General features: G+C 40.7%; 1 protein-coding gene across 1 annotated transcript in view; it reads right to left on the bottom strand.

The window, feature by feature from the left end:
* Positions 1-19,730, bottom strand: part of CLSTN2 (calsyntenin 2) — a 623,667-nt gene that overhangs the window by 390,784 nt on the left and 213,153 nt on the right. Inside the window, exon 2 of the mRNA XM_059162790.1 lies at positions 37-159. Within this exon, the coding sequence (XP_059018773.1) occupies positions 37-159 (123 nt within the window). The remainder of the gene's footprint in view (positions 1-36; positions 160-19,730) is intronic.

Here is a 19,730-nt window from a genome sequence, read left to right as displayed (position 1 = left end):
TGAGCCAAGCCCCACCGCAGTAAGCTACCATCTCACCTGCAAAAGGAACTGGTGCGTCTTTATCCAGGGCGACAAGTGGTGGGTCCAAAATGACTGTGTCATTGTTCTCAGTTATGACTCCGTGATATGAAGTCTCAATCCATGGTTTGTGCTTGTTGACTAGAACACAATGGAAAAACAAAACAAAGATTGACTTTCAAGATCATCACTTGAATAGCTAATCCACAATAATATTAATATTGCACATTTGTTCACTCATAGGCTCTCATCCAACAACCACATGAGAGACATAGAGCATTAGTTAGTTCCATTTTATACCTCAGTAACCTTTAGAAAAGTGAGATTTAGAGAGAAGCTCAACAATTCATGTGAACACAAAGAAAGTCAGGGCAGCACTGAGACTCAAACACATTTTTGGGCTCTAGACCATGGATCTTTCACCTTACCAAAATCCCATTATTTCTATTTCTGGATGCCCAGTATAGATAGCTACTGTTGAAAACTAACTAAAAGCTTCACTTCTTCAATACTACTATCTATTAATAGATATTTCAGGGTTAAAGTCCATTATCAATCAACAAACTAGCAGATCATGGCCGTGTGCTTGAATTTCTGACCTCAACCTAATCAGATCCATGATCACATATTGTTACTGTATTTCATATATACACCTATCTGTATAAGTACCAACATATGTGTAAAGATACAGCAGGCATTTGAATATTTTCTGATCATATAAAAACTGTGTCTATCCTAACAGTCTAAATTACCTAGCAATTTAAGTTGTTTTTCAGTAATTTGACCAGGTAAATCATATATTGTCTAATGGAAAATTAACAAACTTAAATGAATATCAGATAAATGTTACTGGTTGAACTGTGACCCTGAAAAAAAGACAGGTTGGAGTACTAAACTCCAGTACCTTGGAATGTGATCTTATTTGGAAAGAGGGTCTTTATAGGGGTAGTCCAGTAAAAATGAGGTCATTTGGGCAGGCCTTAATCCAAAATGACTGGTGTCCTTATAATAAAGGGAAATTTGGACACAGAGACAGACGTGTACACATGTGAATGCCATGTGTTGCTACCAGCCAAGGAACTACCAAAAGCCAGGAGAGACACCTGGAACAGATCTTTCCCCTTTACCTTCAGATCAAGCATGGTCCTGTCAACAACTTGTATTTCAGACTTCTGGCCTCTAGAATTGTGAGACAATAAGTTTCTGTTGTTCTAAGCCACACAGTTAGTAGTATTTTGTTAAGGCAGTCCTAGCAAACAAATACAGGATACTTATGGTCAACAGGCTCCTAAGTGGTAGAGAATTTAAATAAAACTTATGCTAGGGCTGGTGCAATATTCCTATGTGAATATCCCATGTCTGTCAATTCCAAATTTGTTCAGGCTCAGGCATCCCCTCTCTGGAAGACTGCAGTGGCCTCCTGACTGGTCTTCCAGTAAGAAGTCCTATCCCACTGCAATTCATGTTCTACACACACATCAAAAATAATCTCCTCAAATATTAACCTGATATTATAGGGTTAATATTATATTAGGTTAATATTATAACCTAACATTACTCTATTGTGGTATCTTTGGTTTGTCCTTTCCCCCCTCACATACACTCACACAAATCTGAGTGCAGAGTAGGTGCTTTAAAAATGAAATAATATGTTGGAGAGAGTCCTAGAATAATCAAAGTTGTCCTGATGCCAATTCTCACACCCTGCTTCGTAGTTTGAAAGATGTTGTCATGTACATAATGCTCCCCACAGCAACTTAAGAGGTAGGTGTGATCGTTATGAAAATGATGAAGAAACCAGTTTCACAAGACATGACTTTCCCAAGATGGTCCCAGGGTTAAAACCTAATAATTAAAACCAAAACTCTTTCATACTGAGTAATATACAAAAAGCACACACATATGCATGTGTGCGTGCGCGCGCGCACACACACACACACATTCATACTATACTAGTCATGTACATTATAATCTATAACACACATTATATAATACATATGCATATTATAGTATATAATTTTCAGTAGCCACTGCAAAGCAAGAGCTTATAAAATTGAGAACAGTTCTGCTGCCATGGCTCCTGTCCCTTTCCTCCACAATCATGCTTCAAAAGGTCAGTTAAGAGTTGCTCTAGAATGGTTGGTAGCCTCAAGCTGGCCACCATTTTGCTTCTTCTCACCTATTCCACAGCAATCATGAACTAATCAAGAGCCAGTTTAGTGCGGCGGGGGCATATGCCTTGTTCTTCTCAGATCTTGGCTGCTGAAATCCATTTCTGCAGATTGGATCGTGCCCAGGGCAGAGAGTGGCTCTGCCCACTGCAAGCCTGAATGGGACAGCAGGCTCCTCCATGCTCACATGCTGGCATTCAAACCGGTGCTTCATTATGGACCCTGGAAGAATTACAGCCACCCTGGGCTGTCCCCACACGCCTTTGCTCTTTTATTAGCCATCAACACAAATGCAATGTAAATAATTTGCAGCTGTTGGGAGAAACAATTAATCTTTTTTCCCCCTTTAATTAAACCTAAGGGCCTATTCATTAGAAATGTGTATAGAGGATATGCCACAAGCTTATCCAGTGTTTCAGATTCACTGCAGCGCTCGACTGGACGACAGGCAACCAAATCTAGAGTCACAGTTTCTGGGTTTCAGGCCCGGCTTGGCCACTTCAGGGCTGGCTCAATGTGAGTTACTGGGCCACTCAGAGTGTCAACTTCCTCAACTGTAACATTGGAAAAATGATACCACTTGCAGAGTAGTCATGTCATTCATATGCCCTTGGCTGGAAACACAGTTCTCGACCTTTCATTATCAGACTCACTACCCTGCTCTCTGACAGCATCAGCAGGAGAGGGGACAAGGACCTTAGAGTTGCGGTTCTCCCCTCATGAATGGGGCTAAATTTACTTCCTTCTATCGATAGGCCTGCCACCCTTTTCTCCTTTTCGTGAGTACCTATCACACATTAGGCATTTTACATACATACTAGGCATTTTACGTACATTCATTAATCCTCACTATGATCCCATTAGATAAGATTTTATATCTCATTTTGCAGCTGAAGAACTGAAGCTCAGAGGCATTTAAATGTTCCCTTTTTATAAGATAACAGTGTTAACATCCCTAGAGTTTCCTCATTCTTCTCCTACCTTCTAACTTACTTTATATCTTTCTTGACTTTTTCTTTGCCAAAGTTGTTAAACATTTGCATTTTGATATGTAAGCAAATTAAATCTCCTTTGTTTTGCCTATAGATCAAATCCTCAGGGTTGCAAGCCAATAACTTAAATTTACATTATTTTGACTATGAGACCTTTGTTCATGGCTGAGCCAAGTACTATGCAAGGATAGCTTTTGCTTCTTAATGGTTCAAGTGTCATTCCACAGGTGACATTCTTTATATCCAGACTGTGACCCTTTCACACCATCCAGTAATTGAAATATTTAAAAACAACCTCCTTTGTATACTCTTTGTTTTCTGAACATATGGTTGTCTTTTTTCTTTTATTGAAATGCAAAGAAACTTTTCCCCACATGCCAACCATATTACAGCTTTATTACAGCTTTTTAAATCATTCCATCTATTACCCATTCTTCATTTGTAAAATGGAGATACTTAACCTCATAGGAATGCTGTAAAATTTGCATGGGATCATTTAAACAAATCTAGTAGCCCTGATATGAATAGACATTGAAATATCTTAAGTTCCCCTAAGCCCATCTCATCCTTCTGTGTGGCTGAAATATGGCCTTGCACTCTCAAAGATATTTAGCCCGGTTGCATTCATTCAACAAGTATTTATGGGGCACCTATTATGCAAGAACAGATTAACCATTGAGGGTAAAATGGGGGTGGGGTCCCTGAAAGGAACATTTATCAAAATTCAGCATCCATTCATAACCAAAATGATCAAAAAATGAGAACTAGAAGGAACTTTCTCTATCTGATGAACAACTTTCTTAGAAACCTATAGCTAACATCATGCTTAGTGGTTAAAGAGTGAATACACACACACCCCTAAGAGCAGGAAGAATACACAAGGATGTCCACTCTTACCTTGTACCGTACTATTCATATTGTACTGGAAGTTCTAACCCATTCAATAAGGCAAGAAAAAAATAAGACTGTAAGATAAAAAGTAAAATTGTCTTTACTTGCAGAGAACCTGCTCTTCAGTGAAGAAAATTCTGTGGGATCTGCTAAAATGCTACTAGAACTAGTAAGTGAGTTTAGGAAGATCACAGTACATAAAGTCAGTATATAAAAATCAATTATATTTTTATGGACTAGCAATAAACTATTGGAAGTTTAAATTAAAAATGCTAATATGATGATATCAACAACCATGAAATACTTCAGAATAACTTTCACAAAATGCATGTAGTATCTGTACACCAAAGACTCTAATAAGATATTGTTGAATGAATTTAAAGAGAACCTGAAACAGTCTTAGTGGAGAGATAGACAGTGTTTATGATTTGGAAGAGCCAGGATAGCTAAATGTAAATTTTTCCCTAATTGTCAATGCTACCCAAATCAAAATAATAGGATTTTTTAAGGATTTTTATTATGTTCAATTAGCCAGCATATAGTTTATCATAAGTTTTTGTTATAGTGTTCAACCATTCATTAGTTGCATATAAGCTAATTCTAAAATTTATATGAAAATGAAAAAATCTGATATAGCCAAAACAAGTCTGGGAAAAAAAAGGGGGGAAACGTTAGAATACTCACACTACTTGATTTTAAACTTATTATAAAGCTACTCTAATCAGGTGGTAAGGTATTAACATAAGACTGACATACAGATCAACAGAAAAATAAGGCATGTAGAAAAAGACACACATACACATGATCAATTAGTTTCTGACAAACTTTCCAAGAAAACCCATTGGAGGGGAAGGATAGTGGTTCATTTATGCTGAGAAAAATTGGATATCCATATTAAAAAAATAATTTCAATTATACTGCACATTATACACAAAAATTATCTCTAAATAGATTATGGTGCTAAATGTGGGACTTAAAAATTGTGAAACCTTAAAAAAAAAATTGTGGGGGCACCTGGGTGGTTCAGTGGGTTAAGCCTCTGCCTTTGGCTCAGGTCATGATCTCAGGGTTCTGGGATCGAGCCCCGCATCAGGCTCTCTGCAGGGAACCTGTTTCCTCCTCTCTCTCTGCCTGCCTGTCTGCCTACTTGTGATCTCTGTCTGTCAAATAAATAAATAAAATCTTTTTAAAAAATTGTGAAATCTTTAAAAGAAAGCACAAAACAAAAGCTTAGTGTCCTTGGGTTAGGCAAAGGTTTATTAGAAGGGACAAAAAGAACACTGAATAAAAGATAAAACTGATCCATCAAACTTAATAAAATTATAATTTCTATTCTTTGAAGAAGACTCTTCAGAAAACATTTTTTTAAAGCCATAGACTGGGAGATAATATTTGCTATACATTTCTCACAAAGGACTTATATCCAGAAACATACAAAGAACTCCTGCAACTCAATAATGAGAAAAATAATCTGTAAAAAAAAAGGGGGGGCAGCAAAAATTTGGATAGACCTGTCACCAGAAGAAAGAAGAACATGAAATGATGCTCAACATTAGTAGTTATCAAGGATATGCAAGTTAAAGCCACAATTGGATGTCACTACACCATCACTAGAATGGTTAAAATAAGACTGACAATACCAAGTTTTAACAAGATGTGAAGCAATTGAAACTCATACACTACTACTGGTATGAATGTAAAATAATACAGTCAGTTTGGAAAATAGTTTAGCAATTTCTTATAAAATGACTCAGCAATTCCATTCCTGGGATCTGCCCAAGACAAATGAAAACAAATTACTCAAAAAGACTTGTATGTAAATATTCATAGAATCTTTATTCAGAATAGCACCAAACTGGAAAATAAAATGGCCATCAACTAGTGAACGGATAAACAAATTGCCGTGTATCTATATAATGGACATCTACTCAACAGTAAAAAGAAATCAACTACTGATCCATACAACAAAATGGTTGAATATCCAAAACATTCTTCTGGTGAAATGAAGTGAAAGAAGTCAGACACAAAAGACTACAGGCTATTTGATGCCATTCATATGACATTCTAGAAAATGCCAAAGTATAAGGACAGATTATGGATCAGTAGATGCCAGGGTCTGGGGGTGGAGTAGGGTTTACTTGTAAAGGGACATAAGGGAACTTTTGGATGATGGAAATGTTCTGTATCTTGATTATGGTGGTGGTTACATTTCTGTGTGCCTTTGGCAAAACTTAGCAATCTGCACATATCAAAAGGTTGAATTTCATTCCATATAAATTATACATATAATTTATAATGTGTTAAGAATAAAGTTATTATCCTCAAGGGACCCTCAGACTGGAGAGGGATCCGTGATAACCAGTATGGCAAGAGAGAGATAAGCAAAGAAATAGCAGGGTGTATGGGAAAAGAAAGGAGAAGCAGTAATCCGAGCATGGTAATCCAGAATTACTTCCTGAAGACGTAGATTTGAAATCATGAGTAGTATGAATTAAGCAGATGTAATGGATTCAGGGGTCCCAGGCAGAGGAATGTGCATGGGGAAAGACCAACGGAAAAAGCACCTGGCGACCCATAGGGGAAATGTGAATAGTTAGGTTTGGCTGAGAATGAAGTTCGAGGGGTAAGTCCTGCCAAGAGGCTGAATGGATAGACAGTTGTCTACATCACTAGGGATTACTGGCATGTATAGATTCATCCAAGAGCCACCTCCAAACCCTGGCTTTATGGACACCAGAGAACTAACTCCTTTCCAAAAAGAAGCAAGAGGGGTTGATGCTTGTGCTTTGGCTGTCGTTAAGCAATCTGTTCCCTCCCCTGACAACTGTTCTGCCTTTTTGTTCCAATAGAGTGAGGCCAGTCAGCTCATTCTTTGCTCCATTTGGATGTAACTTCAGAAGAACTGACTTTTAATCAGTTCTTCACAAGATAATCTCCCTTTTTGTTATACAACTCTTCTTGAGGCTGAACTCTATCATATCATGCCCCCTTAGGACTGCTCCTTACCTCTGTCTGGATCTTTCCCATGTTGTTTCAGCATCTGGAGAAATGTCTGTATCTTTGCACTCATACAGAGGAAACACTAGTGTGATATTTCTGCTCCATTTACAGAGAAATTAGGTCTTACAACCCAATGCGTCTTTAACTAGAGTGCAGATGCATTCTCAGGAGCACTCCTGGCCTTCTCTCTTTGCCTCCACCTCTGAAAAAGTGCATTAACACTCAATCAAAGCAGCCGATGATTTACCCGTTCAGTCTTTCTACTCTTATCCTAAAGTTGACTCTCAGAACTCCAATACTTACTTCTGGGTAAAAGTGAACTGCTAGTAAAAAAACAAACAAACAAACAAACAAAACAAAACCAAAAACCAAAAACAATACAAAACAAAACAAAAACCCATGCCGTACTGATTACAAAATGCTCTAGAGAGGTTAACTTACACCCTAGTAATAGGTCATTCTTGTGGTGAGGCTGGTCTTTTGCCTGTGATGCCCAACTTCTCCCTTCTAACCTGGTGCTCTGGCAGAGGTGCTTAGATCCAGGTGGATGTCTAACCCCAGGGGAAATCAATGGATGGAATACGCTGGACATTGGTTGGATCTTTCAACTTCATTTAGGAGGCAGGCTCAAAATCTATAATTTATTTGGTGATAGATACTTTAAAAAAAGATTTTATTTATTTATTCATCCATTCATTTATTTTAGAGAGAGAGAGAGAGAGAGAGAGAAAGCTTGAGCAGGGGAAGGAGCAGAGAGAGAGGGGGAAGGAAAGAGAGAATCCCAAGCTGACTCTGCACTGAGCGCAGAGCCTGACATGGGGATTGATTTCATTAACACTGAGATCATGACCTGAGCTGAAACCCAGAGTCAGACACTTAAATGACTGAGCCACCCAGGCATCTCTGGTGATGGATACTTGAGATAAGAGACCATAAAGAGTTTGGGTGGCATACATGTAATGATCACTCAAAGCTTAGGGGGAGTTGAGAAGCCATTAAAATCAGAGAGCACTAATCTACCAGGAAACGGGATCTGGGACCCAACAAGCAGAGAGAAGAGAAGTACTCCAAGCAGCTGCAGGAGATACAGAGGCTGGCCACCCAGCCTCTTGTTTTCTAGTCGAGGACCTGCTCAGCCTTCATGGACTCATCAGTGTGTGGGGGGTGTCTGAAGTTGCCAAGTGAAGTTTTTCATTCATTCTGTCCAGGCACCTTTTTTTTTTTTTTTTTTTTTTTTTTTGTAGTAGTTTGGGCAGCATATCTGTTCTTGCAATAAAATGATTCTTAACTACAATAATTGAAATAACATTTATAAAATTATTTTTATTCCCTTCTCCAGGAACCCTCTTACACTGTTGGTGGGAATGCAAGTTGGTACAGCCGCTTTGGAAAACGGTGTGGAGATTCCTTAAAAAATTAAAAAATGGAGCTACCCTATGACCCTGCAATTGCCCTACTGGGTATTTACCCCAAAGATACAGACATAGTGGAATGGAGGACTATCTATATCCCAATGTTCATAGCAGCAATGGCTAGTCGCCAAACTGTGGAAAGAGCCAAGATGCCCTTCAACAGACGAATGAATAAAAAAGATGTGGTTCATATATACAATGGAGTTTTATGCCTCTGCTCCAGAGTTGAGGGCAAGATAGGACCCCTGTCCAGGTAAGAAGTCAGCTTGCCTGCAGGCAAATCTGATACTGCACTTTCCTGCTTAGGATCCATCAGCAGTAACCCTGCCTTCAACTGCAAGATCAGATAAAGCCCCCCCAAAGGTGCGAGCTCTCGACTACCCATACCTTTGCCCCTGTTGCACCATCTGCTCCTCTCCTCTCCTTCCTCCTGACTGCTGCTTGTACATCCTTACAGATTCAGCTCTAGCTCCACCTCCTCCCATGGTCCCTCTCTGCACCTTGTATCACCCAGTACCACCTGCTGTCATGCTACAGGTCTACTGCATTGTCAATAGCTGTTTCCTGCCCCTCTTCGCATACAAGTATAAGCCCTCTGCAGAACGAGGCAGCATCCTGGTCACAATGATATCCACAGGACCTAACACAATGCCCAGCATGCTGGTCAATGAGGTGAGCACACCACTGCCTGGCTGATACCTCCAATGCCTGAGGTGATTAGTGATACTTTAATTCCAGTGAGCGGGTATTCCTACATCACCCAAATAGAAAGAGGGCGTGCCTCCCAAATCATAAGGTGACATTTGCCATCACTTAATTAGAGGCAATGTATCTTTCTTGCTAGAGGTACCAATTAGAGAGTTTTAAATACAAATCCCATGTGTGTGACTCACACATGCAAATATTCACAGAAGATGAGGGTTACATTTCACTGTTTTAATTGGGTTGAAAAGCATTTGAGGAAAAGATGACTGAGTTGTTAATCCTTAACTGCTTGATAAATGCTTGCAGTGAGGATAGCATGTTGCTTTCCTTCCCTTCCTACCTCTTTCCTTCTATCCATTTGCCCATCCATTTATTCACCATTCCTATTTTTTCTTCCCTTCCATATGTCATTTCCCACCCATAAATAATTATTTGGAGTGTGGATTCTCTCAAAGTCCTTACCCCAGCCTGGGGATGAGCCACATGCCATTATCCTATTGGGTACTGGCAGGTGGGCCAGGAGTAAGGCTAGGGAGAAATGTGTACTGAGGGATTGTATAATCTTACAAAAGTGAGTTTCATTTGTCTCCACATAAGCCATCTGGACAAAGCCAACTGTCCAAAGTTTGTATGAAGACAAAGCCTGAGTGAGATTGGGTGCAAAGGGGTACTGGGCTCCTTGTCATAGTTCTGATACCATGTAACCAACAGGGTCTTTTAGGCAAGTCTTTCAATATTTCCAGACTTCAGCTCCCACTCCTTTATAAGTGGAGGTGATACCAATTCTGCAGGGTTAGCAGGAGGACGATAAAGTGAGACCCTGAGTCAGAGCTGACTCAGTAACTAGCATGTCGTATGTCCACAGTAAGGTCTCCTTGATTCTGAAGTTCAGCAACCACAGGCTGTGATGAGGACCCACATGGGACCCTGTGTGCCCCAGGTAGACAATGCTCAAGTCACCCCATAAACCTGTTGGTGGGCTGACAACTTAACAGAACTCCCAGGGGATGGGAAAATTGAATTACAGCTGTAGAGAAGATTAGGAGTCATTCAAGAGGATCATTTGGAATAGGAAGAAGTGGGGTGCAGGTTCTGAGAGTTTAATGCTCCCATTCAGTTGCTGGAGCCAACTCATTTTTCCATGCAAAATGTCTTACCTACTGAACGAAATGATTGTTACATCTATAATTCCCCAACATTGCTATTCCTTCAATATCTTATACCTCACTGTCTTTTAAACACCTTTAATCCCTAAAACCAGCCCTTAACTTACTTGGGAGTTTATACTACTAGATGCAATTGTCTAAAACTCTTTCTGTAATCACTATTGTTCACTGTAATCAGGAACTGTCATTCCTAAGGGACCTCTATGTGCCAGGCTCTATAGCTGTGATCCCATTAAATCCTTACAACCATCCCCATGAGAGGACAGCATGGGTTCCATTTCATGGATGAGGCTAAGGGGGTTCAGGGTGCTTAAATAAGTCAAGGTCATGACCCCTCATGGAGAAACTGAGAGTCCCACCCTAATCAGTATTTTTCTCTCTGAGCAGGGATCAATGCAACAGCACACATTTGTTTCTAACTCCTGTAGGTCCAATCTGGGATCAAGTGCTCTGAGGGAGTGCAAGGAGATAAACCAGCAAAGACTGAAATCTACAAGATAACAGTCAGTGTTCTCCAGAGAAATAGAAGCAACAGGAGACAGAAAGAGATATATACATATACACATATCCATACCTACATACATATACACATATCCATATCTACATATACATATACACATATCCATACCACATATCTGTGTGTATGCGTGTGTGTGTGTATGCATAAATAAAAGGACTGACTCACACAATTATGAGGGCTGGTAAATCTGAAATCTATGGGGCAGACCTGCAGGCTACAAGCTCAGGCAGGTGTTCATGCTGCAGTCTTGAGTAGAATTTCTTCTTTTCTGGGAAAACTCAGCTTTTGCTCTTAAACCCTGTCAACTGATTGTATGAGGCCCACCCACATTATTAAGGATAATCTCCTTTACTCAAAACCAATTGATTGTAGATATTAATCACATCTCCAGAATACCTTCACAGCAACACCCAAATTAGTGTTTCATTGAATAACTAGGTACTATAACCTAGTCAAATAGACACATAAAACCAGTCACCATGCTCACTGAAGAATCTTTTAAAATGTTATGTTCAAAAATGAGTGAAAAGATTTGATGTGACAGTGCAAATTCCTTTTAACCTCAGATAGAAACACCGTATTTTTGTTTCCCTACTGGCAAACTAATAAATAAAACCTCTGTAGCTTACGATATCAACTTTGTTCCAGAGGATAGGAAATGTGTGATACATTTTTATTGAAAATTCCATTTCATGTCTTAGATCTCAAGATGTTCAGAACAACGAATGGCAATTATCTCGTTTATAGTATATTCACTGCAAAATGCTCATCTTCTTCTCACTGCTTCAGAAAGAAAGCACTGCCTGGCCAATTTCACTTCTTATTTATGTGGACTATTTGGCTCCTTTCTGGAAAGTCGTGGAATATCAGAGGTAGAGGATAGGCACCAAAAAGTCTCTCCTCCACCACCACTAAATAAGTGATCCTAATAAAGCTGTAAGCCAAATACCCTAGGTCACTCTCATGATTAGCCCCAAGCAGCAGGGATTTCAGACAAGCTGGTTCCCTTTGCAGTTAGCCACCTACAGCATCATCAGCTCAGGCACCACGAACTCAGAAAACCATTCTCTGAGCCTCTCCTTTCTCTCCACCTCTGAAAACACACCCAGACTGAATTAGGTCTCCCTCCTTGTCTTCCCATGGCCACCTCCCTAACCTTAGCACACTAAGGTCCATATTGGGCTGTAAATATCCTTTGTGTCTTTCTGCTAGTGGATGGTGGGGAGAGATTCCAGGTCTTCCATGTTTGTATCTCTAACTCTAGCACACATAGCAGTTCTCAAAATATGGCCCAGGAATTCTTGGTGGTCTCTGAGACCCTTGAGGGCTCACAACTTCAAAACTATGTTCATAAAAGTACTGAGATATTATTTTCTTCCTTTGTTCTCATTCTCCCTGGAGGAGTGTTCCAGAGGCTATAGAACATGAGACCACAACAGAATGAATGCAGCAGCAGATAAGAGAATTCAGCTATCTTCTATTAAAGCCAAACATTTGTGAAAATGTAAAAAAAAAAAAAAAAAAAAAAAAAAAAAGGCACTCTCTTCACTATTTTTTTACTTTGAATAACATAGTTCTTAATAAAAATATTTTGTCAACATGACATGGGTTTATTATTATTTTCACTGTTAGTAAATGCATATTTTAAATTTATCAGCTTTAATTAGTAATGCAATACACAGCAATAGGTATAACCCACAAAAACATAAATTTGGGGGGCCATGGATTTCAGTAATATAAGTGTTAAAGTGTTTTTTAGACCAAACAAGTTTATTCTATGACCTAGTAAAGGATTTACAGCATAGTACTTACTCCTTATGTAGGAAGAGAGAGAACAGATGGGAGTGGAGAAAACAGAGGAGAAAGACGACAAAGAGACAGAGGGGAGGGAAGGAAAGAAAAGATATCTAAAGTTGTCAAGGCAAGACTCATATAATCCACTCTCAGATTCAACTCAGTTGGAGGAAAGTTGATCAATGTAGTGACAACATCAGTCCTTTCTCTGGTTCTGGATGTGAAAGAAAAGCTGCCAGTTGACTGAATAGCTTGCACACCAATTGTTGCTACACTGGGTGGGTAATAGAGCTTCTGATTCTTTTGGAAAAAGGAAGAAGAGCATCTTCTCTTGCTGTATGAACTTGAGTGTATGCTGTCAAGAGAATAATTGTCTGAAATCACAGTCTTTATATCTCTTGCAACCTGGTTGGAGAAACTGCCATAAAAAGAAACAAACTTCATAAATCATTCCTGCAAAAGGCATCAAAGGTTAAAAGCATCGTGATGAATTTCTGAAATAAATCTGTACTCTGAATTTTCAAAGTGTTTGGGAGGCAACCAGTGTGTCTCAAAAGAGAAATCATGATCTTAGCGATTTTAAAGGGTAACTCCACTGTTAAAGGTGTCAATTTCTCCTAGCTGTAAATAGAACAGATATTTGCCAGCTAGAAAAGTCTCTCAAAGCTAAAGGCAGCTTTCCCAAAAGAGATACGTGAGACCCCTGATCTCACTAGTACCAAGTGCGGGGCATGGCACATGGTGGGTACTCAACAAATGTGTGTTAAAAGATCAGTGAATGAATATGTTCTTAATGCTTATGTCAGTAATCTGTGTGAACACCCATGTACAATGTTTCTCCCCCAAATATAAATTCTCTTAACCAAGATTTCTAATTTGGACATATTTTCTTCTGAATAAGTTTTGATCCATCAAGAGAATGTTGGTTTCCAACATACACCAATACTGCTTCTGGGGATAACTGAGCAAGGAAGAAAAAACGAAAACAAAAACAAGGAGAATGGATGGACATGGTCCATTAAGGAAATCAGCAGAAGGTAAACAATGGCCTGGATTAGTACAGCACATAGCCAAAAAAATTGCATAGAATCCCATAGAATTGAGTAGGCCACAGGAGGAAAAGTAACTCCTATCTCATGAAATCAGATCATCACAGGACATTTGGATGGGAAACAAGACATGCACATTATGTACAACAAAGCACACAAATGTACGAGTAATTAACCAATTTAGGGTTGGGAGAGTCTAAAAGATTCTTATGAACACAGAATGATAAATGGAATTAATTATGCAGAGCTCATTATATTGAATTTAAGATGGGTATCATGTCATTGGCAGTGTATTATTTGGTGTGCTGTATATTAGTGAAAATTGAGATATTTACAAAAACAGTTACATGTTAATTCTCAACATCATTTTCTCATCCTTTCTTTTTAAAATGAGGATTGAGTTTCTCAACAGTGATGCCTCCTCCCATTAGACATTTTTCCAGGAACTCATTCTACATCACAAGGGCATGAGCCTGCTGCACAGCTGGCATCTGGCAGGGTTAATAGAGTCCTGGTCCCTTCTGATGTTAGCAGGATGTGTTGGTCCAGGTTCTCAAAAAAATAAATAAGTAAGGGCGCCTGGGTGGCTCAGTGGGTTAAGCCGCTGCCTTCGGCTCAGGTCATGATCTCAGGGTCCTGGGATCGAGTCCCGTATCGGGCTCTCTGCTCAGCAGGGAGCCTGCTTCCTCCTCTCTCTGCCTGCCTCTCTGCTTACTTGTAATTTCTCTCTGTCAAATAAATAAATAAAATCTTTTAAAATAAATAAATAAATAAATAAGTAAGTAAAATAAACGGAAATACAAAAGAAAACCCAGGATGGGATTAAACATACAAGGGAACATGCTTGTGTGAAGGAAAAGGGGGAAAGGGCCAGAAGAGGCTGGAAGTGATTTTAGACATTGATGCCAGTGTGAGACCAGTGTAGGAGAGAAGAGAAGATTGGGTGAAAGAGTCTTACCATGGAGTCTAAGTGGAATGCTATAAAGCTGAATCCCTGGGGTTGTCCTCTAGCCAAAGCCAGCAAGCCCAGGAATCCCATGACTCCCAGGAGTGGGTTTTCCTTAGGATCTCCCAGCATCGCCACACTCAGTCATTGTCTGGAAACAGCCTGTGGGAGGCATGGCCTCAAAGCCAGGATGTCTCAGCATCTACCAACTCATTGCCTGCCCTGTAGCTGGAGGTCTAGGAGACACTTGCTCTTGTTTCCCATGCACACAGGGTACCTGGTCGTGCTGTCAGCCCCCTTAGAGTTAACTTAAAAAATAACCGTTTTCTCATTTCCTTATTCATTTATTCATTCCTCTATTTATCCATTCAATTCATACTTACTGAGAACCTATTATGTACAAAACTCTATTCTAGGCACAAACAATGAAACTGAGAAGTATATTCCTGGAAATATCTGAGGTTGGTTGACATAGGTAAAATGTAATGAAAACATCTTGGAACAAGTGGACAGAAACTGTCCTCCTCTCATATCCGTGACAGGCAAGGGCAGTCAATCCCATTGAGTCTGTGCAGGACCTCAGACTCCTTCCCAACACAATGTTTCTAGCAAACTCTATCAATTAATAAGTACACTTATGATGAAACCCATTTGCCATTCCTCTCCTAGGAGAAGTGGTGAACAATGGGTGGGCCAGTGGGGCCTATGGAATACAAAAAAACATTATATATCTAACCTGGGTATCTGTGCTAAAACTGTCAGGCAAGATGAAGACACATAAAGTCAGTTTCTTACTCTTATAGCTTGGGCCTAACAATCTTGGAAATGGTTTTCAAGACATATCATAGTCATAGTGCAACGAACCTTCATGCCTCTGTCATGAAAATTTGGAATCCCTTGACTTATGGATGATTCCATAATTGTGGGCATCATTGATAGTGGGCGCTCAGCAAATGCGTAATGAATTGGATTGAAGGTATACTTGCATAGTAGCAATTTGGCTACTATCCAGTGCATCAAGCAAACAATTCCTAGGCAGTCTCAGGTTGCTCTAGACCTAGCCCCTAGCTTCGGGAGAAAGCAAGGACATTAAGCTTTTAAATATGAGTTGCATGCTCTTTTCTCAAAGATGAATCCATAGCCAGGTGTAATTTATCATTCCCATCCAAATGGGAATGATTTCCCATTTGATTTTAGACCTTGATGCCACTTGGAACAGGAGGCAACTTCTGATTTCTTCCTAGGCCTGCTCCTCAACTCAGGGTACCATATCAGAAAAGGGCACCATTATTGCTGTTCAAGCAAAAACCCCAGGAGGAACCTTGATTCCTGCCTTTCTCTAAGCAAGAGTCCTTCCTCATCCACACATAAGCCATCATCAGGTTCTGCCATTTCTATACCAACATAATAGAATGTAGAACTTCAGGGACACCTAGGTGGCTCAGTCGGTTAAGTGTCTGCCTTTAGCCCACAGGTCATGTTCCCAGGGCCCTGGGATTGAGTCCTGCATCAGTCTCCCTGCTTGGTGGGGAGCCTGCCTCTCCCCCTCCTTCTACCTACTATTCTCCTTCCCTTTGTCTGCCTTTCCCCTTGCTTGTGCTCTCTATCATATATATAAAATCTTTTTAAAAATCCTTGAAAAAGAAAAGAATATGGAACTTCTCTTCTCCCACCTGCCAACCTCCCAACCCCACCCAATACCATCTCTTGCTTGAAACTCTGCAAGAACCCTCTGATTTGCCACCATGTTTTCATTCTTCTCCCCTACAATGCCTTTTCTTTTTTTTTTTTTTAAATTTTTTATTTTTTATAAACATATATTTTTTATATACATATATTTTTATCCCCAGGTCTGTGAATCACCGGGTTTACACACTTCACAGACACAATGCCTTTTCTACAGAGCTTCCAGAGTGATGGTTTCAAAAAGAAAATCTGATCATAAAATAGGCACAGCCATTTCCTCTTAGAGCCCCTCAAGGTTGCCCACCATACTTAGGATAAAACTCCAACTTCTCCCCATGGCGAATAAGATCATTCATCCCTCACCAATTCTCCTCATCCACTCTGCCCTTCTCCTCACCCACTCTGCCCTAGTCACAGTAGTTTACTTTTCATTCCTCAGATTTACCAAGCTCATTCCTACCTTGGGGTATCTGCATTAGCTATTCCCTCTGCCTGGATTCTTTTCCTGTTAGGGCATGACTCTCAGCTTATACCTCAGAGAGCCCATTCCAGAAGACCTCATCTGAAGTATCTTCTCACTGCCCAACTCATGCCAGCACATCTTGATTCTTTCCATTACAGTTATCACACCTGAAATTACCTTTTCTAAGTCTTGACCTTTTCATTGTCTATTTGGCCCCTCTAGAATAGAATCCCTGAGAACAGGAGTCTTATCTGTTTTTTCCACCACTGTTTCTCTAGAGCATAGACAGTGTCTGGCCCATGGGAAGCACCAATAAATACACGCTGAGTCACTGAATGAACCAGCATTCATCAAAACTGTCAGTGGGAGCAGAGAGCATCTTTCGGACACCAGCCTCCTTCTTCTTACACTGCCCTTTGCTAGCTCAGTTTGACTCCCTCTGGGAAACCCCATTCCCAGGAGAATGTTTCTCTTATCACCCATGCTGTCATCCCTATCCTCTCTTCCACCCTCTGTATTGTTCCCAAGGTACCAGTGATGAATCATGCTCAGACTTTCTTCATTTCAAGGCTCTTTTTTTTTTTTTTTTTTTTTTTTTTTTTTTTTTTTTTTTTTTTTTTTTTTGCAGAGAGAATCTGAGAACTTTACTGTCTTTTAACCTCCAAAGAATGAGGCTCTCCAAGAAGGAATTTAAGGGGGAGGTAATGGTTTTGAGAATGGTCTATTTGATTCACCTGTGCCTTGATCTCCTTTTTAATCTCATCCCCCCAAATACATACAGGTGCACCTACCCCTCATAGTTCTTTTCCTAACACCCACAGTCTGAGCTGGTGGAGATGAGTTAGCAGAGCCAATCCCAGCAGTAGAAGGGGAAAGTCCTGCCCTTCACCACTGCTGGGCACAATGCTGAAATTCCAAGCCAGAGCTCTTGCCAAATTCCTACCATAGGTAGGTGACTCTAGCCCTGAGGAGCGACACAGTCAAAGGCAGAGCATTCCCATGCTTTTGCGTAGGGTGATTTGTTTTTTTAACTGCCTGGCAGCCTCTTGTATTCCCTGTGCCAATGTGTGCACCTGCTCCTCTACCTCTCTGTCTTCATACAGCAGCTTCTGCCTACACAGTCTGAGCAACAGGGCCCAGAAATGAAGCCGAGAGGAGCCATGTAGGGAACAAGGTGCCAGGACCCTTTCTCTCAACAGTGGAAGCTGGAACCTCCTCTCCTTCTTTACAGGAGTTTAACAAGCCTCGCACTGTGCCCAGGCATGCAATCCAAAATCCTCATAAAGCAAGCTCTCTGAGGCACCACATAAACCAGGCAGGCACCCAAGCTCCATAGCCAGTGTGGCTCCAGGCACAGGTAAATCAGGCCTCCTTTGGGATCATGTGAGCTAAAGTTAATGCATGTGGGGACAAACCTTGGCTTCAGGGCCTATCCCTGGGGCTTATGCATAACAGGTTCTCTGTAAGTATCTCTTGGATTCATGAAGCATTTATGTCTTAGATATGTAGGTTACCTCCAACTCCCCTGAGCATGGAGTAGGAGAAAATGGGATTTCCTTAAGTATAAGGGAAGGGAACCAGCTGTAAAGCAGACCTTTAGGATATGGGGGCTGCTTACTCCATCTCACCGAAAATAACTTGCAAAATGGCTCCCACCCACATATAAGACCAGATCAATGGAATGTGAATCGTCATTGCCCGTGTACACAATGTGGTCCACAAGTAACAATTTCATTTAACAAATATTTATTTAGTAAGTATGGTATCGGGGAGGGGCTATGCTAGGTATTAGAGGTACAGCACTATGTAGTTAGACTAGTAATTATTTTTTAAGATTTTATTTGAGAAAGAGGGAGAGAGAGAGAGCAAGCATGATTAGGGACAGGGGGAGAGGAGCAAGAGAGGGAGAAGCAGACTCACCACTAAGCAGGGAGCGCATCCATCCCAGACAAAGCAGAGCTTGATTCTAGGACCCGGAGATCATGACCAGAGCTGAAGGCAGACACTTAACTGACTGAGCCACCCAGGAACCCTATTAAATTAGTAATTAAATTTGGATAAGTGCTAAGAAAAGTAGAAGATCCTATGAGGATATATGTTAGAGGAAAGTGACCTATTTGAGGTTGCTAGAGAGACCACCATTCAAAAGCAACAGATAGGTAAACTGAGACCTGAAAGCTGAAAGGGATGGAAGAATGTTCCAGAAGAGAAAACTACAATGGAAGAGACACTGAGAGAAGCCTGAGGGTGGTCCACCAGAGAAAGAACTACAGAATTCGTGTGGGCAATGGGGAGACAAGGGATGGCTTCTTGAATGGAGAAGCTCCCAATAACTGAAGAAACTGAGAAGAGGATTCAGAATTCTAACTGTGTGATTAAGAAGCTCAGTTGTAGTTTTACAGAAACTTTAGAGGAGGGGGAGGTCAATAAGGAACCCACTTTTGCAGATGTTTAGGAGGTGGGGCTGGACCTCAGCTGGCTCTTGCAGGATGAACTAGGTAGGCAGAGAGATGAAGGAAGATAAAGAACCCAGATATCCACCTGACCTCCTCCCTTCTCTCTCATCTGTTAATTCATCTTTTACCATGTCTACATAGTGCCCCTCATGGAAATGTCTCTTGAGTGCCTTCTTTCCATCCCCACTGACAGTACAAGCCCCCCATCACTGCTCTTAGGACTGTTTGTGGCAACTGCCTCCAACCATCTCTCGCATTGTACTCTCCTAAGCATCCTGGGCTGCAGGCAGAGTGGCCTCTAAAACATGGATCAGATCACGCCTGCGTCCCCCCTTCCAGGAGCTCCCATCACCATGGTTATAAAGATCACACTCAGCCTGGCATGCAAGCTTTTCAGTTTGTAATCTCTACTTGCTCTGATTCCTACTCATTGCCTAATCTCCCCTGACACCTTATGTTTC

The sequence above is a fragment of the Mustela lutreola genome, chromosome 2 (genome assembly GCF_030435805.1).
Source record: "Mustela lutreola isolate mMusLut2 chromosome 2, mMusLut2.pri, whole genome shotgun sequence".
NCBI lineage: Eukaryota > Metazoa > Chordata > Mammalia > Carnivora > Mustelidae > Mustela > Mustela lutreola.
Note: the sequence above shows the minus strand (reverse complement) of the source record. Positions and strands in the feature narration are given on the sequence as shown.